This window comes from Sardina pilchardus, chromosome 20 (assembly GCF_963854185.1).
Source record: "Sardina pilchardus chromosome 20, fSarPil1.1, whole genome shotgun sequence".
Taxonomy (NCBI): domain Eukaryota; kingdom Metazoa; phylum Chordata; class Actinopteri; order Clupeiformes; family Clupeidae; genus Sardina; species Sardina pilchardus.
In genome coordinates this window covers 21,748,826-21,774,026 of record NC_085013.1, presented here as the reverse complement: position 1 = coordinate 21,774,026, position 25,201 = coordinate 21,748,826, and the positions used below count along the sequence as shown (strand labels likewise).

The window sequence follows — 25,201 nt, the reverse complement described above, 5'->3', positions numbered from 1 at the left end:
CATTTGTTTTGACGAGGTGTCAAAGGCAATGAAAATGATTTAGATATTATTTGTGAAATTGACACCAAGCTGTAATCAGATTCAGAGATCAGTGAGAGAAAGAGAGAGAGAGAGAGAGAGAGAGAGAGAGAGAGAGTGAGTGTGTGTGTGTGTAGATGTGTGTGTGTGTGTGTGTGTGTGTGAGAGAGTGTGAGAGTGTGAGAGTGTGTGTGTGTGTGTGTGTGTGTGTGTGTGTGTGTGTGTGTGTGTGTGTGTGTGTGTTAAATTCTTGGTTTGGTAATTTCTCGGTAGCCAAGTTAAATCTCCTGAGAAGTGATAAAACACCGAGGGATGCACAACAGAAATGACTTCACCAGCCCACTTACAGTATCTGTGTCTGTGTGGGTGGAGAAGATACTGTAGGCTGGCGTCCATACGTTCCCCGGGGGTTTGAGTCTTTAGTAATTATTTGAGCAGACTGGCTGAAGTAATGCAGGCTGAAACCACGCAAGAGTGGATCCATATGGATGTCACGCATCGACGTGCACTAACATTACATTAGCCAGAGGAGTCTGTGGGGTTACAATGTATACGTATAAGTATGTATACTTTTTTTGATTTTGTGAGGGAAATTCGGTGTGACTGGCGAGTTGATGTGCCAAATGCTGAGTGAATAGAATAGAATAGAATATATACTTTTTTGATCCCGTGAGGGAAATTCAGTTCTCTGCATTTAACCCAATTTAACCGAATTAGTGAACACACAGCACACAGTGAACACACAGTGAGGTGAATCACACAACCCAGAGCAGTGAGCTGCCTGCCCAACCAGCGGCGCTCGGGGAGCAGTGAGGGGTTAGGTGCCTTGCTCAAGGGCACTTCATCCATGGTGGACTGATCGGGGATCGAACCGGCAACCCTCCGGTTACAAGCCCGGTGCGCTAACCAGTACACCACGGCTGCCCCTCAATAGTGGGAATAAACGCATGCCTCTCCACGTCAGCTTTCAAAGAGCTACTCAAGATAATATCTGTATATAGCCTGGGTCCCATCCTGCCTTGCGCGGTGATTTCTTTCACGCTGCTAAGGCAGTCTGGAAACTAACACCCACATTTTCGCCTGATGTTGGTGGCCAATCACAGAACAGGGGAGAAAGCAAGACCATGATGAGCTATGCACAGACGCATTTGATAGACATCCGTGGCGCCCAATGGATCTGGGCATTTTTTCAAATACGAGAAAATGAACGTCTGGTTGCCAGACCAGATCTCATTTGAGAAGTGGTAGGCCAAGCCAGGCTAAACTGTATACGCTATGGGTGAAAAGTGAAGGACAAGCTTCTCCTGAATCCTGAAATGCGCTAATCAGGCTGCAGAGAATTGGCATTCCTGCGTTGGCCATGGATGTGTTTGTGTTTAACACAGAGGTCCACTCAGGACTCAGACATTAAAACAATGGCGAAAAATGGCAAGCAGACCTGAAAACTGACATCTCCACTTAAACACTTGAATAGGCCGCATGTGTGTGTGTGTGTGTGTGTGTGTGTGTGTGTGTGTGTGTGTGTGTCCATAGCTTTATGACACAGACGCTGCTTGACTAATGATAACTGTGTTTCCAATCAGTGGAGCGGTTTATCCTACGCCCTGCCTTCTGGATGCGGTGCGATGCGCTTATTAGCCATTAACGACGCTCCAAACCTTGAGACGCAGGTTCTGCCTGGATCCTATCAGAGCTGACGTGGCCTTTCCATAACGTAGCGCTCTGGGAATGGGGGGGGGGTGATGGGAATATCGTCAGGAGTTCATAAAGGGAAAAACCACAGGCTTGTGAGGCTGCCTGCGGCGGTATCGTTTACCCAACAAGACCACACGACCCCACTCTCCCGGCCATTACCATCTTGCCTTTTTACGAGCTCTCTGGAAATAATGAGAAGATGCGATGCCTACTTTTAGTGAAGGTGCAGCGCATGCTATGGAGCTCGACTCGTTTGGCAAACATGGCAGTGCGCTCATATGGAAGGGAAGGCACTTAGGCACATGAAGCGCAGTGTACTGGGAGAGAGAAACAACAAACAGGCCACCACTTACTAGTGAGGAGGAGGAGTCAGAGGAGGAGGAGGAGGAGGAGGAGGAGGAGGAGGAGGAGGAGATGTAGGGGAAATAAAATTAAATTTTTCTTTGGGAAGTTTCAGTGAAGTGCGTTTTTTTATAGATGAATCAAACAAGTAAACTGAACTGGTCCTCTGAGTTTGCTGCAGAGTAAATATAAACACATATAAACAAGGAAAGAGGGGAAACACAAGCAGACATGGCTCATTACTGCTTACTGTGAAGGAACATTTTGGGAGTGCTTTCAGGGATACATATTATGTAATGGTTGGTCTGGCAGATGTGTATATGTTTGTGCGTGTGTATGTGTGTGTGTATGTTGATGGGTAAGGACTGTCATCTGTCCGTCATCTGTGTGTACGTGTGTGTGTGTGTGTGTGTGTGTGTGTGTGTGTGTGTGTGTTGATGGGTAAGGATCGTCATCAGTCTGTCATCTGTGTGCATGTGCGTGTGTGGGGTTCTCCTGTCAGCCATCTCCTGCCCAATGCGTCTGTGTATGTGTGTTCAAGGTTCAACACTGTCGGATTCTATCCATTGGTGTTCAGTGGGGCACACACAGTGTGTTTGTGTGTGTGTGTGTGTGTGTGTGTGTGTGTGTGTAAGTGCGTCAGCTCCTGCCCACCAGTCTCCTGTGGGCGAGAAGTTTCCGCTCTCAGAGTTCATAGTGTATGTGTGTGTGTGTGTGTGTGTGTGTTGCTCTCAGAGTTCAGAGTGTGTACTGTATGTGTGTGTGTGTGTGTGTGTGTGTGTGTGTTGCTCTCAGAGTTCAGAGTGTGTGTGAGGTGAGGGTGTGTGTGCAGGAGCACCAGAGCTCCGTCTTTCACTGTGGTCCTTCTCCCTCTTCCGCCCCTCCTCCTCCTCCTCCTTCACCTCCTCCCTTTTGCTTGTCCTCCTCGCCAAGTGGGCTTCTCCTCGGCCGGCAGCCATCTTGGTCTTGGGGCTCCTCTGGGCAGCGTAACCTGGCAACTCCTCGTCCATGACGGACAGGAAGTCAAAGAAAGGCACGCTAGGCTCCCACCGCTCGTCTGGAACAACACCTGGGTGAGGAAGGACCACAGATGTCAGAACAAAACTGACCAGCCTCATCAATCACCATCATCCTCATCCTCATCAATCACCATTATCTTCCTCATCATCATCCATCAATCAGCCATAGAAAAAAAACACAAATGACGTACATCAAAGAGTCCAATCAGGACCAGAGGCGGGAGGTGCGGCTCTTAAGACAACATCGATGTCTTTGAGACAACATCGATTAAATCAAGCCCAAACGGAACAGATCCGGATGTGAAATCCGGTGTTTGAAGTGAGCGAGCTTTCATTAGTTTTTCATTACAAAAGGGCACACGTCCAGGCAGAGACGTAATCTGATCCACCGTGGAAAATTCCAAAAGCAGTCACGGCTACCACCGGAGAAGGGGGAACGTCGCAGCACGGATCGGCAGTGGGAACTGCCCAGGAACGTTGAGATAACAGAGTCAACGGGAGTGAATATTCCCCACTGCTCTGCCTATTGTCTGAAGGGGCAGCAGGAGTCGGTCTTCAGAAAAAGGATCTGCGAGGCCTAACTGCACATGAAAAAAGAACTGCAGGGACATCAGCCCCGTAAGTTCCGCGAAAACATGAAACATAAAACATGAAAGAAATGGTTGAAGTGGGAGTGTTGTGGGGCAACGATGGGAAGACAGATGAAAACAGTCGGATTGTGCAAAACACAGCACATTCCTCTTTGAAAAAAGAAAGAAACAAAAAAAAAAAGTAACTTGAATGAAAAAAAAGAAGAAAATAAAAACAGAAGCCAATGCTTTTTTGGCAAGCGAGGCATTCACACATGTGGAAGATTGAGCAAAAAGAAATTTCCAGCACAAGATGCAAGAGAAAAATGGAGAAAAAAGTGACTGGACTCCCCCCAGGGTGAGCTTAATTTCACTGATGGCTACCAGGCAAAAGGCCTCAGCCTCAGGAGAGAGAGAGAGGGAGAGAGAAGGAGAAAGAGAGAGGAGAGAGAGTGAGACAGGAGAAAGAGTGAGAAAGGAGAAAGAGAGAAGGAAGAGAGAGGGAAGAGAGAGGAGAGAGAGAGAGAGAGAAGGAGAAAGAGAGAGGAGAGAGAGTGAGACAGGAGAAAGAGTGAGAAAGAGGGAGGAGAGAGAGAGAGAGAAGGAGAAAGAGAGAGTGGGGAAGAGATCACTCCTCAAGTAGATGAGAAGAGTTGTCTGGGAAGATTTGTCAACAACCTCCTCGTCCTCTTCCGCTCCGTGTCACATCAGGGCAAAGCAGCAGAAGGGCCAAAAATAAGACCAAACAACAGGGCCGCCGCCAGACTGCGTCGGACGCCAACTCGGATCAAGGTGAGCGGGAGAGGAGAGGAGAGGAGAGGAGAGGAGAGGAGAGGAGAGCAGAGGAGGGGAGAGGAGAGGAGAGGAGAGGAGAGGAGAGGAGAAGAGGGGAGAGGAGGGGAGAGGAGAGGAGAGGAGAGGAGAGGAGAGGAGAGGAGAGGAGAGGAGAGGAGAGGAGAGGAGAGGAGAGGAGAGGAGGGAGAGGAGAGGAGAGGAGAGGAGAGGAGAGGAGGGGAGAAAAACACATGTGCCGGGCCTGACTTCCTGTTGCTGCATGGTGCCCGTGTGATCACACACTCAACAGGGGCCTGCACCCCAGAGAGAGGGGAACAGCGCTTACAACAACAACAACATTATCATCATCATCATCATCAACAACAACAACAACAACAATGACATGAAACAGACGGAGAGAAACGGGAGTTTGGAGATCACGTCTAGGCCATGTGGTTTTTTTTGCCCTTTGGAATTTAAACTGCTCATAAAAGAATAATACTATGAGAGAATGAATCTTTAGCAGCGACAGTGAATGCACTGAATGTTCCTATCGTTAAAAACAAGACATTTTAATAAGACTGATGGATAAACCTTCACCGCCGACTGGCACCAAATGAAAGAAAAACAGAGAATGAGATAAGCAACGAAAAAGAAAGAGAGAGAGAGAGAGAGAGAAGGAGAGAGAGAGAGAGAGAGAGAGAGAAAGAGAGAGAGAGAGAGAAGAGAGAGAGAGAGAGAGAGAGAGAGAGAGAGAGAGAGAGAGAGAGAGAGAGAGTGTGTGTGTGTGTGTGTTGGCATCAACAGCATCGGTGATCCCAGTATCGGTTCTATAGCCCAAGAGAGCCGGCGGGTGACGAACTGGCACCAGCTCCAGCAACTCAATTAAGGGATACGGTTTCGCCCGCTCTGCCCGCATCTCGTGGCCAGCAGACGCTGGGGCCACTTCTGGGAAACTGGCACTCGCTCAGCTTCGCTCTTTAGCAGCTGCAGCAGCGGCAGCAGCTACGGCAGCCGAGGACCTCCACATCCACTCAGGCCCCATCAGAGGAGAGCGGAGAGGAGAGATGGGGTCTATGGGGAAATCAATGCAGGCAGTGATGAAGCAGAGGGGCGGAGGTTGGGGGGGGAGAGGGGGGGCAAAGTTACCATGCCGACAGCTTTTTACTGTAATACCATCTGGACAATACTAACGATTGCTTTTACGGTGAATGACGTGGTGGTGATGGTGGTGGGGGGGAGAGAGAGATGCGAGCGAGGACAGTTAGGAGATGATCTCATGATCTCACGGAGTCGGACAGTGATGAATGGAGAACAGGGTTCCACAGAGGTGTAGCGTTACTCTGCCAGCCTCTGGAGGCCTGTTCTCAATCATCTCAGTGTCTCAGGTACAGTAGGGCTGTGTTATCCTGGCCCAACTTTGTGTCCCAAATTAAACCCATCAACACCAGTGAGGCAATGGCGCTTCTCCTAATCTCCCAATCATTACAGCAGACTGGAAAAGGAGCCGTGTTGGGAGGGGGGGGGGGGATTAACCGAGGAAGTGTTTATTTTTACGACTTTACGGTGCCTTGTGGAACTACGCTGCTTGTGACAGAGTATCGTTATACTGGCTTGACTGTGTTAACACCACATTGCATACTCCCGTTCCAGATGTGTGCTTTACAAACCCTCACAGAACGTGATAATGGATTTTGGTCAGTACAAAAAAAAAGGTTTTGACACGATATTTAGAGAAGTAAGAGTAATGTTCCAGAGCTCTGCTAATGTGCCGTAACCGCTAACAACAACTTCAGTGAGACGTGTCCACTGTCCAGTGCTGGGTGCCATGATGCCGACTGGAGGTATTAAAAAGACCTGACAACAGTGGTGGTCCTCATTCATTTCAATGGGGCTAAGAAGGCTTTCAAAGCTCCTTCAATCCAGGAAGTACAGTATGACCTTCACTAGACATCTTGCTGCTCGCTATGACCTGACCTAATGTGTATACGTCATGTGATCTGGGAACCCATCACAGAGTGAAATTTGAACAACTTGATTGATGATTCTGATACCATCCTAGCAACATCCTAGCAAGATTTTGAGAGGATGGTATCCAGGATTTTCTTAGGGACATTGTCAAGAATGTTGCTAGGATGATATCAGAATCTTGAGTCGGTCAGATTTCACCAGGGAGGGTTGAAACGAAGCCCCACTATGTATATATACTGCTTATGGCACAATACCTGCTGTGAATAACCTGGAGTGACCGATGGCTGAAACCAGCCTGTGGGAAACGATGCACCTGGACAGCATCTAATGTCCTGAGAAAGACCCACATAAAGCATCAAGCATCGAGCCCCTACCTGCAGGCTCTTCCTCTTGTCTCTCCACACCATGAAGCCACTGCAGGATGCTCCCAGACTGTAGGGGGCGCTGTGGGGGGAAGTGGAACACCTCTCCGTTGGAACACAGCTGAGAGAGCACCAGGGCAGGGAGCTGGGGCGAGGCGCCCAGGTACGACTCCAAGACGGAGCTGCCAGCAGGAGTCCTACGACTGCAACACAACACAACACAACACACAACACATTTAACACCTCTGATATCTCTTTACATACATACTCTTTACATCTTGCAGCCTTAAATATGTGTTTTTTCCATCCAAGTTAACAAATGAACAATATTATTACAATTTACCAAGACAATATCATATGAAGTACAAGACATATCTGTTACGGCTGAGATACGTCGCTAATGTTAGCAGGTAAGCACCTAGCGTTTGTCCATCCTTTCTCATAATATTACTTTGTACATTGAAATGGCACTGGTACGGAGCCCCAGAAGGATCATGGTGCTGATGTTTTTGTTTTCTGAGTGACATTTGCTTTCACTCACCATAACATTGCATTCCCTCGTAATAGCTTTGCCTTTGCCAAGTCCCCCCCCCCCCCCCCTAACAGAGAATTCTAGTCTTTTTCCACTTCATAGCCCTATTGTCTGAAAATTACACTAGCTAGCCAGGCCAATATAGGAAATGCATTCATTAACAAGCAGATGGCTATCATCAAAGTAAATTACTTATTTCACCACTGACAAAACTCAGGCATGCTGTTAAGCATAGCCAACAGGGACAGGATCCCTACACAGAGACACACATGTTCCTATTTACAACCGTTAAGGTACAGAAGCTGTGTGAGTATTTGAAATTGCTCCCATTTGCAGTTGATGCTTGAAGCGTAGATGCTTGGCCAGCTAGCTCTACCCCGAAAACACTAATCGAATGTTCATTATTTTTGTGAACAATAGGGCTCGGGTTGAAAAATTTTACAACTCTTCTTTAAGTACATTCTAAATCAAAAGATCTAAAGATGCACTTCTCACAAAAAGTCAGGGATATTCGGCTTTTGGGTCAAATTTGTTGGCCTTTTGTTTCAATAAATGGTTTGAGATGAGGACATCAACATTGCATGCTTCTACTTGCCCCTACTCTGCCCTGCTTTCACGATATAATAATACCACTGTAGCTTGAACTTTTTACTTTTTCCATACATGAATACATCTTGAATTTCCCCTTGGGAATCAATAAAGTATCTATCTATCTATCTATACATTTCACCCCAACGCAAGATATCTCTAGATTTCCCCTTTTAACTTTCCCCGAACTATCTTTTAATAACTAAGAGTGCACACACAGATTTATCCAGCACGGAAGGTAGCTCTGCAGGTGTCCGGCGTGTGACAGTCCCTGCATCTCCAGCAGGGCGGCGCTGCTCTCTGGGCCGTCCTCAGTCACAAAGAGCAGCAACAGGGGCTTCTGCAGCTCCAGGTACTGGGGCAGATTCTCCACGGTCAGCTCCGGCTAACAGACGAGAGAGGGGAGGCCAGGGAGAGAGAGAGAGAGAGAGAGAGAGAGAGAGAGTGAGAGTGAGAGAGTGAGATGGGACACAGATGCACAGAGTAAGGAGAGAGCCAAACACAAAACATGTGTGAGACGAGAGAGAGAGAGAGAGAGCAAGATTGAGTGTGGGAGTGAGAGAGTGTGTGAACGAACGTGTGTGAATGTGTGTGAGAGGAAAAGTGAGTGAGTGAGTGAGTGAATAAGTAAGTACGGTAAGTGAATAAATGAGAGAAAGTGAGAGTGTGAGTCAGTGAGTGTGTGAGTGAGTGGGTGAGTAAGTGAGTGAGTGAGTGAGTGGGTGAGTAAGTGAGTGAGTGAGTGAGTGAGTGAGATCACAGATACAACAGTGGAGAAAAAAGTTTAAAAAAGAAAGAAAGAAAGAAAGAAAGAGAGAGAGAATAAATGGAAATAATGAGAGTATATATAGGTAGAGATAGATAGATACAGTATATACTGTACATACATACATACATGCATATCTACATACGTATACATAGAGAGACACACAGACAAAGAGAGAGAGAGACAGAGAGCGAGAGAGACAGACAGAGAGAGAAAGAAAGAAAGAGAGAGAGAAAGAGAGAGAGCCATGCTATGCAGTCGGAGGTGAGAGCAGAGAGGAGAGCATGTGTCAGACACACAGACGCAGACACAGCGAGAGTTTCCTCTTGTGAAGCCAAAGGGCTGCTGGGCTGGCGGTAAACAGCGTGTCATGAGCCTGCTAAACACTGTCACCGTCCAGCCCTCACGCTGGAGCCTGCCCAGAGGGTAGCCATAGCACATACTGCTCCTCCGCTCCGTCACTGCCACACACACACACACACACACACACACACACACCATAGCACCCACAGCTCCTCCGCTCCGTCACTGCCACACACACACACACACACACCATAGCACCCACAGCTCCTCCGCTCCGTCACTGCCATGTACACACACACACACACAGCACCCGCAGCTCCTCCGCTCCACCAATGCTATGCACACACACACGCACGCGCACGCGCACACGCACACGCACACGCACACGCACACGCACACGCACACGCACACGCACACGCACACGCACACGCACACACACACACACACACACACACACACACACACACACACACACACACACACACACACACACACCACCGCGCCGCTCGTCTGGCCTGACGGGAGGAATACACAACTCTCGGAGGACGTGCTTGATGTCATGGCCCGTGGAGTGATTTCCTCTTCCACTGATTACATTTCACAAAGGCTCTCCGTGCTGTGGTCCAGCCATGCTGTAAACACATGCTCTCGCTTTCTTCGTTTCTTGCGCTCCTTCTCTCTCTCTCTCTCTCTCACACACACACACACACACTCACTCACTCACTCACTCACTCACACAGGCAAGCACAAATATAAACACACACACAGACATTGATAGACATGCACAAACTCATGCGCACACAGACATACTGTAGTGTAGACAGATAGATAGACACACACACACACTCACTCACTCACACAGGCACGCACAAACACACCCCCTCACTCACTCACACAGGCACGCACAAACACACACACACACACAGACATTGATAGATGTGCACAAACGCGCACGCACACAGACATAGACAGATAGATAGATAGACACACACACACACACACTCACTCACTCACACAGGCACGCACAAACACACACAGACATTGATAGACATGCACAAACGCACGCGCACACAGACATAGACAGATAGATAGACACACACACACACTCACTCACTCACACAGGCACGCACAAACACACACACACAGACATTGATAGACGTGCACAAACGCGCACGCACACAGACATAGATAGATAGACACACACACACACACACACACAGACACACACACACGCGCACTCACACACACACAGACAGAGGCACTCACAAACGGGTCCAGCGTTGCTCTGCGGATGAGTGTGAGGAGTTCCTCCAGGGAGGAGGGCTGAAGGGAGTGGACCTCCGTCGGGCCCCCAGAGCCTCGACACACCAGGAGCGCAGGCAGATCCACGGACAGCTCACGGGCCCTGCAGGCAGCACAGGACACTCAGTACCATGTACACACACACACACACACACACACACGCACGCACGCCACACTTAAGGTGGCTTTCCACTGACAGCGAACACGTTCTCGAACCGGTGCCATTCAGACGTCTTTGAACTGTATTATCTAGTGAATCAGCCCACATCTCCATCAGTTTTAAACCGGACCAAGGATGCGTCATCAACAATGGCCGTTGAATGCAAAAACAAAAGTTAATGAAATGCATAAATGGGAGAATGATATGAACAACCCTTGAAAACAGCGGAAATTAGCTAGTATGCTAGTCAACATCTGCAGTGTAATACTAGTTGACAAGTTTCGTTTACTCATAGCAACAGTTGATATTATGAACGGAAAACTATGAATGGCAGAATGACACTCCCTTTCCGGTTCGCAGGAAAAACCAACTATTTTCTGGCTCAAGTTCCAAACAAAGGTGCCAAATTCCCAACCGCCTTTTGTTTAGTCGGAATGCTCAGAACGGTTCAAATGTTGGTTCGTGAACGGAAACAGAGCTGGTTCCCTATAGGGGAAAAGGGCTATCGGTGCCATGTAGACATATACAGACACACACACACACACACACACACACACACACACACACACACACACACACACACACACACACTCTTAACACACTCAGTGCAATGTACACACTCACAGACAGGAACTCAATGCCATGTATACACAGACCTACTGAACTTATCCAATGCCGTGTAGTACACAAACACACTCAATGCCATGTGCACACACACTAGACACACACACACAATACATAATAAACACACTCCATGACGTGTACAAACACACTAAAAATACCCACCCATTCACACACACACACACACACACACATACACAATAAGCACACTCCATGCCATGTAGACACACACTAAATAGACCCAAACACACACACACACACTTAACAAACCACTCCAGCTGCCCGTCTCTAGACAAGTGTGCTGTCTGCCATTCCTGCCAACGTGTCCCTCTCTCTCTTTCTCTCTCACTCTTACACCCACACACACACACACACACACACACACTCTGGCCCTGGACTTAAGAATGACTTCACTACTCATATGATCGGAATTCTGAAATGGGACACGAACACGTGTGCACACACACATGCACACACACATGCACACACACACACACAGATTGCTAGGTATGAACAGCCACAGATCTCAGTATTCTTTCAAACAAATGACAGCCAGGACATGTAACACAGACACCCTTAGTGTGCAATCAGTGCAGTGCAGCCTGATGACTACGTTTACATTCCTCTACCGTGAAATCCATTACGTGGGCCAACAGTGTGCCTCTGCGCGCCTCATCCAACAGTGTCGGGGTTCAAGAACATAAATCTTGCCGTGTGCAGATCACACAGAGCGGCATGTCAATCACAGACCTGACTGATGCTCTGGGCTGATAAAGTTGAGGCCTGTAACCTCAAATTTAGGGGGAGGGGGGGGGTCTGGTCAGAGAGCAGTGGTCCGCCGTTCACCTCTGCAGGAATCTGGGGCATTTGGTCTGGTTTCCGTCGGCCATTACACACATTCTCAAAGATCAAATGCAACCACCTGTTTAGGCAAGTTGAGCTGTAATTTACTAATATCTGATTGGCAATATCTGCTGGAATTCTCTACATCCTGCAGGTATAAACTGATAATTCATAACAGCTGTAGACTTTATGGAGGGTTCTTATCCAGATCGTTATCTACTGGTATACACTTAAAAAGAATAAAGATAAGACATTCTTTGACTTATAATCATTTAAACAATCAAGTTTTCTTTGTGTCTGGCCAACACACAATTGGTGTGTTCTTGAATTTCCCCTTGGGGCTTAATAAAGTATCTATCTATCTATCTATCTTGTGATCATCGCATCAATGATCACCAGTTCTGTGCTGAAAGAATAGAAACATATGTTGGCCCCAAGGCTGATCAAAGGAAACTTTTATTTTTAACTCATTTTTAACTCAACTTTAGCTTACACCAGATGGATATGGATATGCCATGGCTTTTTACAGTCATGCCAACTGAATCACTGCTTTGTAGATGGGTAGGACACAAACATATATCATTAAGCTCTTCTGGAAATGTGCAGATAATTATCAGGGGCTCAGTTTTTCCGTAGGAAGCTGAAATGCTGCATTTGAGTTGCATTAAAAAAGAAACACAATAACTTAAACCCCCCCATCCATCATACCCCGGATAAGAAATCGAACAATTACACAAGGAAATGGTCCGGCTGAAGAAGAAACGTCTGTTTGCGTGTCGTGTGCGGCACCACTCAGATGACTCTGAGTGCACATTTATTTGATTTGAATTGAGGTGGAGACCAGGAAGCAGAGGCCCTTCAGAAGTCGCGTTTATGGTGCTCGGGAACTCTCTCTGCCTCCGAGAACTTACCAGTTTTGGGCCGCAGTGTCAACAAACAGCCCCAGCAGTACCTCGCCCCTCAACTCTCTGGCTGCATCTTCAAATAAGGGCACTCCTGAGGGACAAACAGTGCCGAGGAGAAACAGCAGACAGGAGAGGAGGAGAGATAGAGAAGGAGAGATAAAGGAGGAGAGATAAAAGAGTGGAGAACGGTAAAAAAGGGGTAAAAGACAAAATAGAGAAAAGACAGATGTTAGAGAGAGAGAAAAATGTAACAAAAGATAGAAAGAGAAAAAGGAAAGAAAAAACAAAACAATGAGGAAAAAAGTCCCCGGGGTGGGTGGGCTTGTTGAATTTAGAACAGAAACGGAACAGAAACTGTTATCCTAAAGTGCGTTCAAACTGTGACAACATTTATGTCAATATGTCAACTCTGATTTTGTGTAAACGTTCCATTTTATCGGTAACCCTTCATCCAGCTCCACTGTATGTTCGTAGAGAACTACCTCCTCAAACTGTTTGCGAATATTAATGAATGTTCACCTAATGTATGTATCACTATACTGGGACAAACCCCCAGGTTCTGGTGCTGGTCCTACCTGAGTCCCGGCCAGAGCTGAAGGCCCCCAGTGCCCTGACGGGAGCGAGAGCTCCGAGGGGCTCGTCCGACGCCCCCTCCAGGAAGCTCCGCACCTCCTCCGAGGACGCGAGGCGCAGCGGGCTGCCCAGCCGACTCCTGGCAAACACACGCAGGAAATGAGGTCAGCCACCTTCCTCGTCCACACTTGGCGCTCCAGATGGCGAGGCAAACATCACAAGCGCGGCCGGCCACTCGAGATCGCCTGACCCCTGGTCACCTTACCGGCACTACCGATTCATGACATTTCCTCCCAGACCATTTCTCCCATAATGGACCATTCTCTCAGGCTGGATCAACAATGGATGAATGGATGTTCATCCTGCACTTCTAACCGAGTTACGCCAATTAGGACTTTCATCAGGACGTCTATCTGATCCTTTAGATGAAAATAATGGATAATGAGACTCAAGTTGGACCATGACGGATGTTTGAGAGCGACATTTATCTTGATAAAAACTCTCATTAAGCCTCGATTCATCTTTCTATATTAACCCAAACAACAATGATGTCAGAAGATCAGAGAAAGAAAAATGTGTTTGTTGTTTTCATAATTAAGCTCAGCTGACAAACTCTAATCCTGATTTCTCTTTCTTTCTAACATTCCCACAACGCTGTCACTTCTGCTAGCGCAGCTTAAAGTGTTGCGCCTGCCCTGCAGCTAAGCTAGCTGTTTACCACAAGAATCGAGCCAAATCTCAGGGCTCTGGGGATGCAGGAGGAGGGGGGGGAAGTGTGTGCGTCCGAGTGGGATTAACTGGTCTGGGAACAGGAGGAGAGCGGAGCGGTGCGGAGCGCGAGCGGAGGCGGCACGTCACTCACAGCAGGATGAACCTGTGCAGGCTCTCGCTTCCCATCATGCCGCGGTACAGCTGGGCCCCGTCGCCGCGGCGATACGCCACCACCGAGGGGAAGGAGTTGATTTGTCGGGCGCCGCAGACGTCCGTCCACTCTCCGCAGTCCACAGACGCCAGAGCGACGTCAGGGAGATCTGGACGCACGCACACACACACACACACACACACACACACACACGTATATACGCACACACGCACACGCGCACACACACACAGACACAAACACACACACACACACACACACACACACACACAGACGTATACAATCAATATGGGGCTTTGGTGTTTACACAGGCACAGACACTTTAAATCACTTAGCCTTCCTGGGGTTTTGTATACGTCTGCACTTGCACATAAATTACTACTTACACAATCTCAAGTGCTGAGTGGGAGCATATGTGATCTGTTATGAGTCAAGCCTCTGACATTGTTCAGTCTGTTTGGATGGGGCAGCATTTTATACACAGCCTGATAGAATTCTTATGTGTTTGAAAAGTGCCGGATTATTAAATGTCATAGCAATTACCGTATTAGTATAATCTTCAGAGCTCTACAGTAAAACTGTCTGTTTATGTATTTCATTATTATATCTTCTTTTTAAATTGATGTTTCTGGCTATTGTGATATTCTCTCTGTCACTATAAGTCTGCACATTTTCGGGATTAGCTTTATTCTTTTTATTCTATAATTAAATGAAAATAAACTTATGCATTATTAATAAAAGGACAACTAGCTGACTGATGTCTAATAGTGAAATAATAGTTAACATTTGTTTGTTAAAAGACTAATCAGCTCAAGTCATAGTAATACTCAGAACAAGTCACATGGTTTATTAAACTCAGTGGAATCTAATAACAGGAACTAGAAGTTTGCAAATCAAAACGAGAAACTCTGGAGATGAGTGTGTAAAAGTCAGATTACTTCCTCTTTACCTTCCAATGCTTCAGAAACCTCAACGAATGAATGCAGGAAAGCCATGGAAACAGCATCCCCTAGTGGACAGACGGAGACAGGCAAAGTCAGTTCACCAAGCATCTTCTATTGTAGCAACAAATAAAGTGAAGTTCAGTGAGAGTCGTATTCAGTTCAGCAAAACATTTACAAATCTACAAAAATGTTTACATTTTTGTGCATAATCAATAACATGTGAAAGGGACGCCACACTCTGCGTGAGTTTGTGTGTGTTCATGTGCTTACATTTGATGAAAAACAGCACCACCAGGTGGTCATGCTGCGCTAGTGCACTGGTAAAGGTGTCTTCAGTGAGCTCTATGACTGGCTCCAGGTCCAGCATCTGATCCCGGTCTCTGTACACAGACTCGGCCACCTCGTCGTCCAGCACATCTGGAAACGAAACAGAACAGAAAGACCACACACCTAATAAAACCAAAACCTCGGCTTTGTACACATAATGAGAACCAGTACAAGGTGGAGGGATGCACAAGCGAGTCATGACGATAACAACTAAATGTTCTCTCCTTTGGCTGTTCACAGGAGCCATTTAACCACAAATTCAAGAGATTAGACTTTCATTCGGTCAACTCTATCTGGAGAGATCTGTATAAATCGTTCTCACACGTGAAAAAATGCACAGTAGTTCAGTGAATGTTGCACATACTTCATTCTCTATACAGTATTCTCATACTTCATATACTCTCCTTCTGATCAAAACCTCTCTAAGATCTAGATTCTGCTTTCGTGAGGCAGCCGTGGCCTACTGGTTAGGGCTCCGAGCTGATCCCCGACCAGTCTGCGGCAGAAGTGTCCTTGAGTACAGGTAAGGCACCTAACCCCTCACTGCTCCCCGAGTGCCGCTGGTTGGGCAGGCAGCTCACTGCTCTGGGTTAGTGTGTGATTCACCTCACTGTGTGTTGACTAATTCGGTTAAATTGGGTTAAATGCAGAGACTGAATTTCCCTCAGTCACAGGATCAAAAAAATATACTTATACTTATACTAATTTCACAGTACAGTGAAGAGAGCCCTTCGTGCTGTACAACCGACAGCATCGTACCCAGAGTGGTCCATTGGTCTTCCTCGTCCTCTTCCTCCTCCTCTGCTACCTCCTCCTCTCCCACAGGAGCTACCTCCTCTTTGAAAAGCGTGACGACTTCCTCGAGGTTGTTAAATGTGACATACTTCACGGCAGCCTGTGGGAAGTTGAGAGACACAGTGCGGTGAGGAGATGAGACACAGTGCGGTGAGGAGAGGAGATGACCGGTGATTCGATGGCCACGTGGGGATTAGTCAGAGAGTGCGGTATCTGAGAGACACTCACCATGTCTGAGAGCCTGTAGGCTGCGTTGTACTTTGCAGGGGTTTGAACATCTGGGCTATCCCTAGCAGGGAAGATAAAGTGAAACGTCTTTAAGCACTTTCTTCTATATCTGCAATAGCCCCCCCCCCCCCCCCGACATCTTGGATGTATTGTTCTTTTTGTTGTTGTTGTTGTTGTTGTTGTTTGTTACTGTTTTGGTGGGTTGTTTCTGTTCTGTGCCAGTTTGTATGCCTCTTTTTACCTAGCATGGAGCCGACTGTAACATTTCACTGCATTATACACTATATTGCCAAAAGTATTGGGTCACTTGTCTTGACGCACATATGAACTTAAGTGACATCCCATTCTTAATCCATAGGGTTTAATATAACGTTGGTTCACCCTTTGCAGCTTTGCAGCTTCAACTCTTCTGGGAAGGCTTTCCACAAGGTTTAGGAGTGTGTTTATGGGATTTTTTGACCATTCTTCCAGAAGCATATTTGTCAGGTCACACACTGATGTTAGACGAGGAGACTGGCTCTCAGATTCTGCTCTAATTCATCCCAAAGGTGTTCTATTGGGTTGAGGTCAAGACACTGTGTAGGTCAGGCAACGTCATATTAAACCCTATGGATTAAGAATGGGATGACACTTAAGTTCATAGGCGCATCAAGGCAGGTGACCCAATACTTTTGGCAATATGTATGTGACAAATAAAATCTGAATCTGAGTCTGAATCTAAACAATGTAGAATCCCTAATCCCTGCCATGGAGCAGAGATGAACTGTTTAAATATCTCCTTCTCCTCCATACTTCATTCACTTCCTCACAGAGTAGAGCAGATCTCCCTGGTAGGATGCCTTGAATTGGTTTGAATTGAATTGTCTTTCTGTATTCCATGTTGTTTTAAGAGAACAGTAAAACAACGATAGATCTCTATCAGATAGTTGTAGCTGATAACAGCTTTGTATTTGTTAGAGATCATAATCAGAAAAGTGTTATGTTTTTTTATTTTGTTATAAATTAACTTCTCTGGTACTCCAATGACATGCAGGAGCTCATGGCTTTAACAAATTTCACTTGGCGCTCTTTTTAAAGTGCACTTTGCTTTCCTGCTCTCTTAGTTGCGCTTTTGCTGTATAGTCTCCAGGCACAGCACACAGACCTGTGGACGAGCACGACCCCGACCTCTCCCCGTAGTCTCCAGGCGAGCGCCTCAGCGGTGGCCCTGTCCAGGCTCTCCGTCTGGGCCTGGGTGAAGACGAAGAGCAGGGGCACGTGGAGGTGACGGTAGTCCACCTCCACCTGGGCAGGGTCCACCCACGCTTCAGTCTGGTGAGGAAACACATTTACATTTACAGTCATTTCCTGTATTCCTATTAGGCCGCATTTTGTATAAGCCACAGGACAGTGTTTTATGCAAGTTAAAAGAAAATAAAAAACATATTAATACCATATCAAACTGCCTCTGTGTATTATCCTCATAGCTGAAGAAATTTAACACAATCAATGTATAAGCCGCTAATGTATAATAGTTGTGAAATTACGGTAATATACCGTATTCACTCAGTAGACGCTTTTATCCAAAGCGACTCACAGAAGGAGAATCTGCAAATCTGTCAATCAGGTTTCTCGGCCAAGTGTACTTCCGTATCCAAGGAATTTGGTCTCTGCATTTATCCCATTCGTGAATTAGTGAACACACACAGCGCACAGTGGACACACAGTGAGGTGAAGTACACACTAACGCGGAGCAGTGAGCTGCCTTGACACAGCGGCGGTCGGGCGAGCAGTGAGGGGTAAGGTGCCTTGCTCAAGTGTGTGAGTGTGTGTGTGTGGGTGTGTGTGTGTGTGTGTGTGTGTGTGTGTGTGTGAGGGGTAAGGTGCCTTGCTCAAGGGCACGAAATATACGAATACCAGTCCAGCTACAATGCAACCGCAACTAGGGAATCACTACTGCAGCATCACTAATCACTATCACTAGAGGATCACAGTGCAGACATTATATCAGAGAGGGTTGAAGCGGAGTAATGAAGGATCTTTGATTATATGCACTAGTCAAGTGTTGAGCTGACTGTGCGGTCGAGCCTTCCATCAGCCTGAACACACCCCCACCAGGCACCAGCACTGACTGGCTCAAACTGGGGGCAGGTGTGCTAGCATGGTGGTGAGTGTGGTGAGAGGTGTGTGTGTGTGTGTGTGTGTGTGTGTGTGTGTGTGTGTGTGTGTGTGTGTGTGTGTGTGTGTGTGTGTGTGTGTGTGTGTGTGTGTGTGTGTGTGTGTGTGAGATGCTCACCAACAGCGGTGCCTCCATGAGCTGCAGGAAGGCGTAAATGTTGAGGGTGGTGAGCGGTGTGTGTGTGTGTGTGTGTGTGTGTGTGTGTGTGTGTGTGTGTGTGTGAGCGGCTCACCAACAGCGGGGCCTCCATGAGCTGCAGGAAGGCGTAGATGTTGAGGGTGGTGAGCGGTCGCCTCATGGCCGTGTGTGGACAAGGCTCAGCTGCACGCATCACTTCCTTACAGTGCAGGAACCACAGGCCAGCCTGCAGAGACACGGGGTCATCCACACTGCACAGAGAGAACGGGAGAGAGAGAGAGAGAGAGAGAGAGAGAGAGAGAGAGAAAGGGAGAGAGAGAGGGAGAGAGAGAGAGAGAGAGAGAGAGAGAGAGAGAGAGAGAGGGAGAGAGAGAGATGATTTAAAAATGATTTACATGTGTAGCACAAAGCTCCAGTCACTCAATACAAGCAGCATTTTTTAAGCCCCCCCCCCCAAACCCCTGCAACATAAAGAGAGAGAGATAGAGAGATGGGGGGGGGGGGGGGGGTATGAACTACATGATACTACTTTACATCTACTATGATAATACATTACTGAACCAATGTGTACAACAAAAAAAATAAAGTGAGAGAGTAACAGGGACAGAGAGACAAGAGAGAGAGAGAGACAGAGAGAAAGAAAGAGAGAGAGGGAGAGAGATAGAAAGAGACATATACAAATATATATATATATATATAGAGAGAGAGAGAGAGAGAAGAAAGGGTGATAGATTCCACAACACTTACCATAATAGACTAAGAAAGGGGGGAAAAAAATCTATATTTCAACTGCAGTCAGAAAGGTTATCCCACTACAAGAGGTTTGAGCATGATATACACCTAGTCATTTGACTACTTCTTTATCAAAACAAATAATTTAAAAAGTAATAACCTTTCATGGCAGACTGTAAGAGCTACACAACCCTCTAACCGAGTCTGGCAGCAATCCTCATTAGACAACATAGTGTGGCTACACACACCCATCAACAGACCCACTCTACTCCATCACACTCTGTCCCATCTGAATGCAACGCACGCCACTGTCAGTAACAAAACAGTCTGACTGCTCTGTTGTTTCATTAAAATGTCTGACCTGACTGCGAGTGAAGTGGGGATACGCAGCACAAACACGCCGTTTTGAGCTTAACTTCTGTTGAATGCTCTGCGTCTGCTTGCTGCTGTCGCTCACGTTGAAATGTTTCGCTGCATTAGAGAAAGGCACTTTACGGAGAGGAAACACAACGCAGCGTAAGTGCATACTTAATAAGGACGCAGTTAGGTCCCGTTTCCGACACTCACGTGCATTTTTCAGACACAGATGGATGTCTGGATGATAAATTATCTTGTGTCACCCTTGGGCTAGTGCAGGCTATTAATATGCCTTCTCTCAGTCTCCATCCCTCATGGGAATTAGATTACACCTCTCACATGCAACATGCTTTATGCAAATCAGGCCATTTTGGGTGAGATCCCCTGTGGAAATTACACACACTCCTCTCTTCTCCTCTCCGCTCCTCTGGGAATTACACACACTCCACTCCACTTCACTCCTCTCCTCTCCTCCCCTCTCAACTCCTCTGGGAATTAGACACTCCTCTTCCTCTTCCTCTTCCTCTCCTCTCCTCTGGTAATTAGATACTCCTCTTCCTCTCCTGCCTTTCTTTGAGACACTGCTCTCTCTCCTCCTCTCCTCTCCCTCTCTCCTCCTCCTCCTCCACTCCCATCCTTTCTCTCTCTCCTCCTCCCCTGTCCTCCTCCATCTACCTGTCTCTCTCCTCCTCCTCCCCTCCTCCCCTGTCCTCCTCTTCCTCTCTCCTCCTCCTCCTCTGTCCTCCTCTTCCTCTCTCCTCCACCTCCTCCTCCTGTCTCCAAATCAATCACAGTAGGTATGCTTCAGCAGCTCATCAGGTGAGCCTGTCTCATTGCAGTCTCCCTTGGGGATGCACACAGAGCGTGTTCACACTCTACGCTGTCTAGTGTACTCACCTACGCAGACAGACACACATATACTCAACATGTTTTCAGTCCAGGAGCAAATGGGGAGTGAGCTGTTTGATTTGGCTAGACTACAACAGTGTGGCTGAATGAGGATATCCTGAATCGCTGATAAGGGGCCAAGTGTATTGGGTCCGCCTTTCCGTGTGTGTGTGTGTGTGTGTATGTGTGTGCGTGTGTGGTCATCTCACTGCTTTTTCTCATAAAACACTTTAACAATCTTTGTTTACACAATGCATTGTTTACAGGCGATCTGAACCTTTTGCTCTGCACAGTTCTCCACAGATTCTCGTGTCATAAAGATTTGAGGAGGCTCGTTCAATTCTTAGAGAATAAAAACAGCTGAAGCGGAACTCTCTCTCACCCCATATGCTTCAGCACAGGGCCTCCGGTGGTCAACACAAACTGGAACTTGGCTCCGTACACAAACGCAGTCTCCATCAGGGCTCTGTGTTCTGATCGAGAAAGACAGGAATGATGACTGCGTTACGTTTACATGTGGTGTTATTCACATTATGGTTGTAGGCTTTTTTCCCCCATGCTTTGAACCCTGCGGCTTATACAACAGTGTGGCTAATCTGTGTGTTTTTACAGCTAACGGCCACTAGGAGGGCTTCTTAACCTATGGATATTACAGGTTACGGTCCAACACCTGCGGCTTATAGTCCAGCCCGGCTTGTATATGTACACATTTGTTTCTTTCCCTAAATTTCACTAGTACGGCTTATATTCAGGTGCGGCTTATAGTCCGGAAATGACGGTAGTAAATGTATGACCATAACTAAACCCTCAGTCATTCTAAATTATGAATTTTATGAATTGTTAATCAATGCAGGCTTTCCAGTTTAAGTCCAATGTCAAATTCCACGACTTTTCCCTAACAAGAATCTTTGACTTTTTCTAAAGTGGGAAGTGGGCTCTAACCATAACCACTCAACAGGCACTAATTCATTCAACCTTTATCTATTCTCGGAGAGTCATTGAGGGTAGCCCTCATTTTCAATGAAGCCGAGATAATAATAATAATGGGAAGAGCTAACAGCCTGATAAACACCATGCTGCCTGGAAACATACGTGTATTAATTTAGGCAAGTAGTTATGTTGTAGTAAACTGCTACAACATAAATCCCTAATATTCTTTAATGCTCCCCGAAAAATGATAAAATTCCTTGACTTTCTACGTCTGGAATAGACTTTAGCAAAATTCCATGATATTCCAGAAATTCCATTCCCATGGGAACCCCTTATAACGCCATAACAAGGCATGTATTATTCACAGTTATTTTAGCATCAGGAGCGCTAGCAGCGCTAGGTGAGGAACCATAGTGTAGGCTACCTGGGAGCCCCAGCACTTGGATGTGACTGAAGACGACATCCGTTTTCCCCTTCGCAGCCCTCTCAATGCTGAGTAGCTCTGCTGGGGTGTGGACGTAGCGCACCTCATTGAAAAGCACAGTGCTGAGGAGGAAAGCAGAGCACACACAGTAACGGATATGATATATACCGTAACTTCCCGACTATTAGCCGCGGCTTATACATTGATTTCGCAAACATTTCTTGAGCTATGAGGTTAACACACGGGTGCAGTTAATATGGTATTAATATGATTTTGTTTATTTTAACTTGCATAAAACACTGTCCTGCAGCTTATACACAATGCGGCCAATACACAGGAAAATACTGTACAAAAAAAACTAAAACACTGCAGTACAAAGAAAAAGAAAAAGGAACTTTAGGGAACGCTTCTCTGATAAATGTTTGTAGCTGCAAAACTACATGGCGCTTATCAAAAAATGGGCCTCGAAGTCATCAAAGAAAAAAACTAAAGAATTGAGGCTCTCCTGTTTACATTTATATACAGGAGGAATGCATAAATTATTTTGCTTTTTTCTTTGAGACACTGCAGTATACCTAAGGCAAGGCAAGACAAAGCACGTTTATTTATAGAGTGCATTTCATACTGGGGGCTGATTTAATGTGCTTTACATAAACAAAGAATAATAGTGACACACCCTGGCCCTCACAATGTCCCTTTGAATCTTAGCAAATAGTACCAAACATGCAAAGCTTTGAATCTTAGCAAATAGTACCAAACATGCAAAGCTTTGAATCAACTAATGTATTCACTAGAACTAGATCAAGAGCAAATAAGAGCAGTCCACAGCATCAGCAAAGCTACACACACTGACAAGACATCTTCAAACAGGGACCTGCATACATTTAGAGAACAGGAGCCTGTAGGGTTTCTGAACCGACTACAGTATAGAAGTAGGAAACTCTCATTAACAGCAGTGGAGATGTGACTTACAAGAGCACGTGAGACACAATGGCATTGACATCAAACACGGTGTCAGTGTCAAAACTCCTCAGCACCTCAGAGCCTCTGCAGAAACAACAGAAGAAGGAGAAGGAGAAGAAGAAGAAGAAGAAAAAGAAGAGGAAGTTGTTCAACACAGACAGACCTTTCTGAAAGAGCGTCATTACAGTATGACACTGTATAAGATTAGAGAGAGAGGTAGAGCCTCAGACAAGGCTACCAACCGGAACAAACAGGCCTTCTTCAACAGCTTCTCAGCCCCACAATATTCTGGAATATCTTCTTTTGTACAGTTAATCTGGGGAGGAAACAAACACATTCATTTATGAAACACCCTTCTCTAAAATAAATATAGATTTTGGATATTTCGCATATCAGTCTCAGTGAGTATTCATAAAACACAGGCACGTGGGCCTAGAACTGTAGTTCTGCATCCTCTTTCAGCAGAGGCACTCCTGAGGTCATTACCTTTGCCACTGAAATGCCGTGTGTGTGTGTGTGGTACTCCTGTGGTCACTACCTTGGCCACTGAAATGGCGTAATCCTCCAGAGCTTCTGCAGACAGCTCCAGCTGCTCCAGGAACAGCTCAAGGGTTGGATTCACTGCGTGAACATTTACACATTATATTCATTTAGCAGACGCTTTTTATCCAAAGCGAATTACAGAGAGAGAGAATAACATCCATTCTACAGCTCAGAGGATGCGTTAGCTAGGGAATTAGGGGTGTGTGGTATGTTTATGTGTACAAATGTCATCCTTATTTACTACATTATTGTTTATACGTATTATAAATATATTTATATTTTATATATATTTATTTTAGAGTGATCTTTTTGATGGTATCCTGTGTGTGCGGTGCTGGCTGGTGGGGGGTGGGATGATGGGGGGCTAACTTTGGGGAGCAGTGTTGGAGAGTGCGTTGGTGTGTGAGTGTGTGAGTGTCCTTGTTCTTGTGTGTTTGGATTCATGTATGGTACTTGCTCTTTTATTGACTCTCTCTCATATTGTTTGTCATCACTAAGGACCCTCTCGAAAATGAGATGTTACATCTCAAGGGGCTATCCTTAAAAATAAAGAATTAAATAATGAAAGAATTACTACTGCAGCAGTAAATACTGTTACTCAAGGATTACAGTGCAGACATATTGTGTGCTAGTCAAAGTGTGGCTGGAGAAAGTAGAAGGAGGAGGCAGGAGAGTGGAAGTGTGTGGTAAGTGTGTTCTGGAAGTTCATGGCAATTGTGTTAGGGAAGTGTGTGGTAAGTGTGTGGTAGGTGTGTAAGGGAAGTATGAGGTAACTGTGTTAGCCAATGGCGTGGAAGCTTTAGGAAAACACATATTTGAAACTTTCATCATGTGAGTGACCTGCAATGGTCAATCTGTGGGCTTAATATGACTGCCAACAAAGCCACAAAGATCCCTTTTAGAGGCCTCTTCTCTTAGGTGTGTAGTACCACTTACTCAGAGTTAACTTGGAATACCCCAAATGGACATACCCTGTGTAATTCTGAAGTAAAAACAATTCCTGTAATCATGTATTATGATTCATGCATCTTTGGTTGCAAATATTTCCTTTTCAGAGCCTGGCACAAATCGGGAATGAGGAATCATGGGAGCATGAAATTGCCCTTTTCTTCTTTTTCCTAAAATATAAAAAACATGCAATGACATGCTTAACAGTAAGGTCTACATAACATCAACACGCATCGAGTTGGTGAAGATAGAAAAACATTCTTGCCTTGTTTTCCAAAGTACACGAAGATCATTTTTCCAGACAGCATCCTCTCCGTCAGGGTCTCTCGAGTAAGCTCCAGCATCTTTGAGACATTTGCCGATGCGCATCTCTGGACTTGCCAGCAACATAACGTCAATAAGATGATGGATATGAGACGCGTCATGATAACAATCCAAGACTTCGTTGCAGATTAGAACGGGACATTCCGATTTGCGCCAAACTGTAGTTCGATTCGAGAACAGATAGGACTACAACTTTTAAAAACGTGTCTGATGTTATTAGCCTCTTTTGCTAACTCCTACAGGGTAAGTCATCCAACTAACTAGTGTATAAACCACAGG

At 46.2% G+C, this 25,201-nt stretch overlaps 1 protein-coding gene across 3 annotated transcripts; it reads right to left on the bottom strand.

Annotated features, from left to right (window-relative positions):
• Nucleotides 1–957: 957 nt before the first annotated feature.
• On the bottom strand, nucleotides 958–24,760 carry txndc16 (thioredoxin domain containing 16). Of its 3 annotated transcripts, XM_062523589.1 has the most exons (19): nucleotides 24,622–24,760; nucleotides 23,646–23,728; nucleotides 23,350–23,423; nucleotides 23,117–23,191; nucleotides 22,145–22,266; nucleotides 21,173–21,263; nucleotides 18,908–19,064; nucleotides 17,662–17,828; nucleotides 16,518–16,578; nucleotides 16,254–16,389; nucleotides 15,438–15,584; nucleotides 15,173–15,232; nucleotides 14,206–14,374; nucleotides 13,346–13,482; nucleotides 12,777–12,861; nucleotides 10,206–10,344; nucleotides 8,089–8,255; nucleotides 6,763–6,953; nucleotides 958–3,124 (listed from the first exon to the last, which is right to left on the bottom strand). In XM_062523589.1, exons 6-19 carry the CDS (start codon nucleotides 21,247–21,249, stop codon nucleotides 2,847–2,849), a joined length of 1,971 nt encoding a protein of 656 aa, XP_062379573.1. In that variant the 5' UTR covers nucleotides 21,250–21,263; nucleotides 22,145–22,266; nucleotides 23,117–23,191; nucleotides 23,350–23,423; nucleotides 23,646–23,728; nucleotides 24,622–24,760; the 3' UTR covers nucleotides 958–2,846. The 3 variants fall into 3 exon arrangements, with proteins under 3 accessions (XP_062379573.1, XP_062379572.1, XP_062379571.1); XM_062523588.1 differs by lacking the exon at nucleotides 24,622–24,760 and having other exon boundaries at nucleotides 21,173–21,289; nucleotides 23,646–23,824; XM_062523587.1 differs by lacking the exon at nucleotides 24,622–24,760 and having other exon boundaries at nucleotides 23,646–23,824.
• Nucleotides 24,761–25,201: the final 441 nt, after the last annotated feature.

Excerpts from the sequence above, each read along its gene's own strand:
- txndc16 (XM_062523589.1), bottom strand. The coding sequence starts at position 21,249 with ATGGAGACTGCGTTTGTGTACGGAGCCAAGTTCCAGTTTGTGTTGACC. Across the intron at positions 16,579-17,661 it reads GGGGTCGTGCTCGTCCACAG|GGATAGCCCAGATGTTCAAA; the intron begins GTCTGTGTGCTG and ends CTTCCCTGCTAG. Across the intron at positions 13,483-14,205 it reads CTGCACAGGTTCATCCTGCT|GAGTCGGCTGGGCAGCCCGC; the intron begins GTGAGTGACGTG and ends TGTGTTTGCCAG.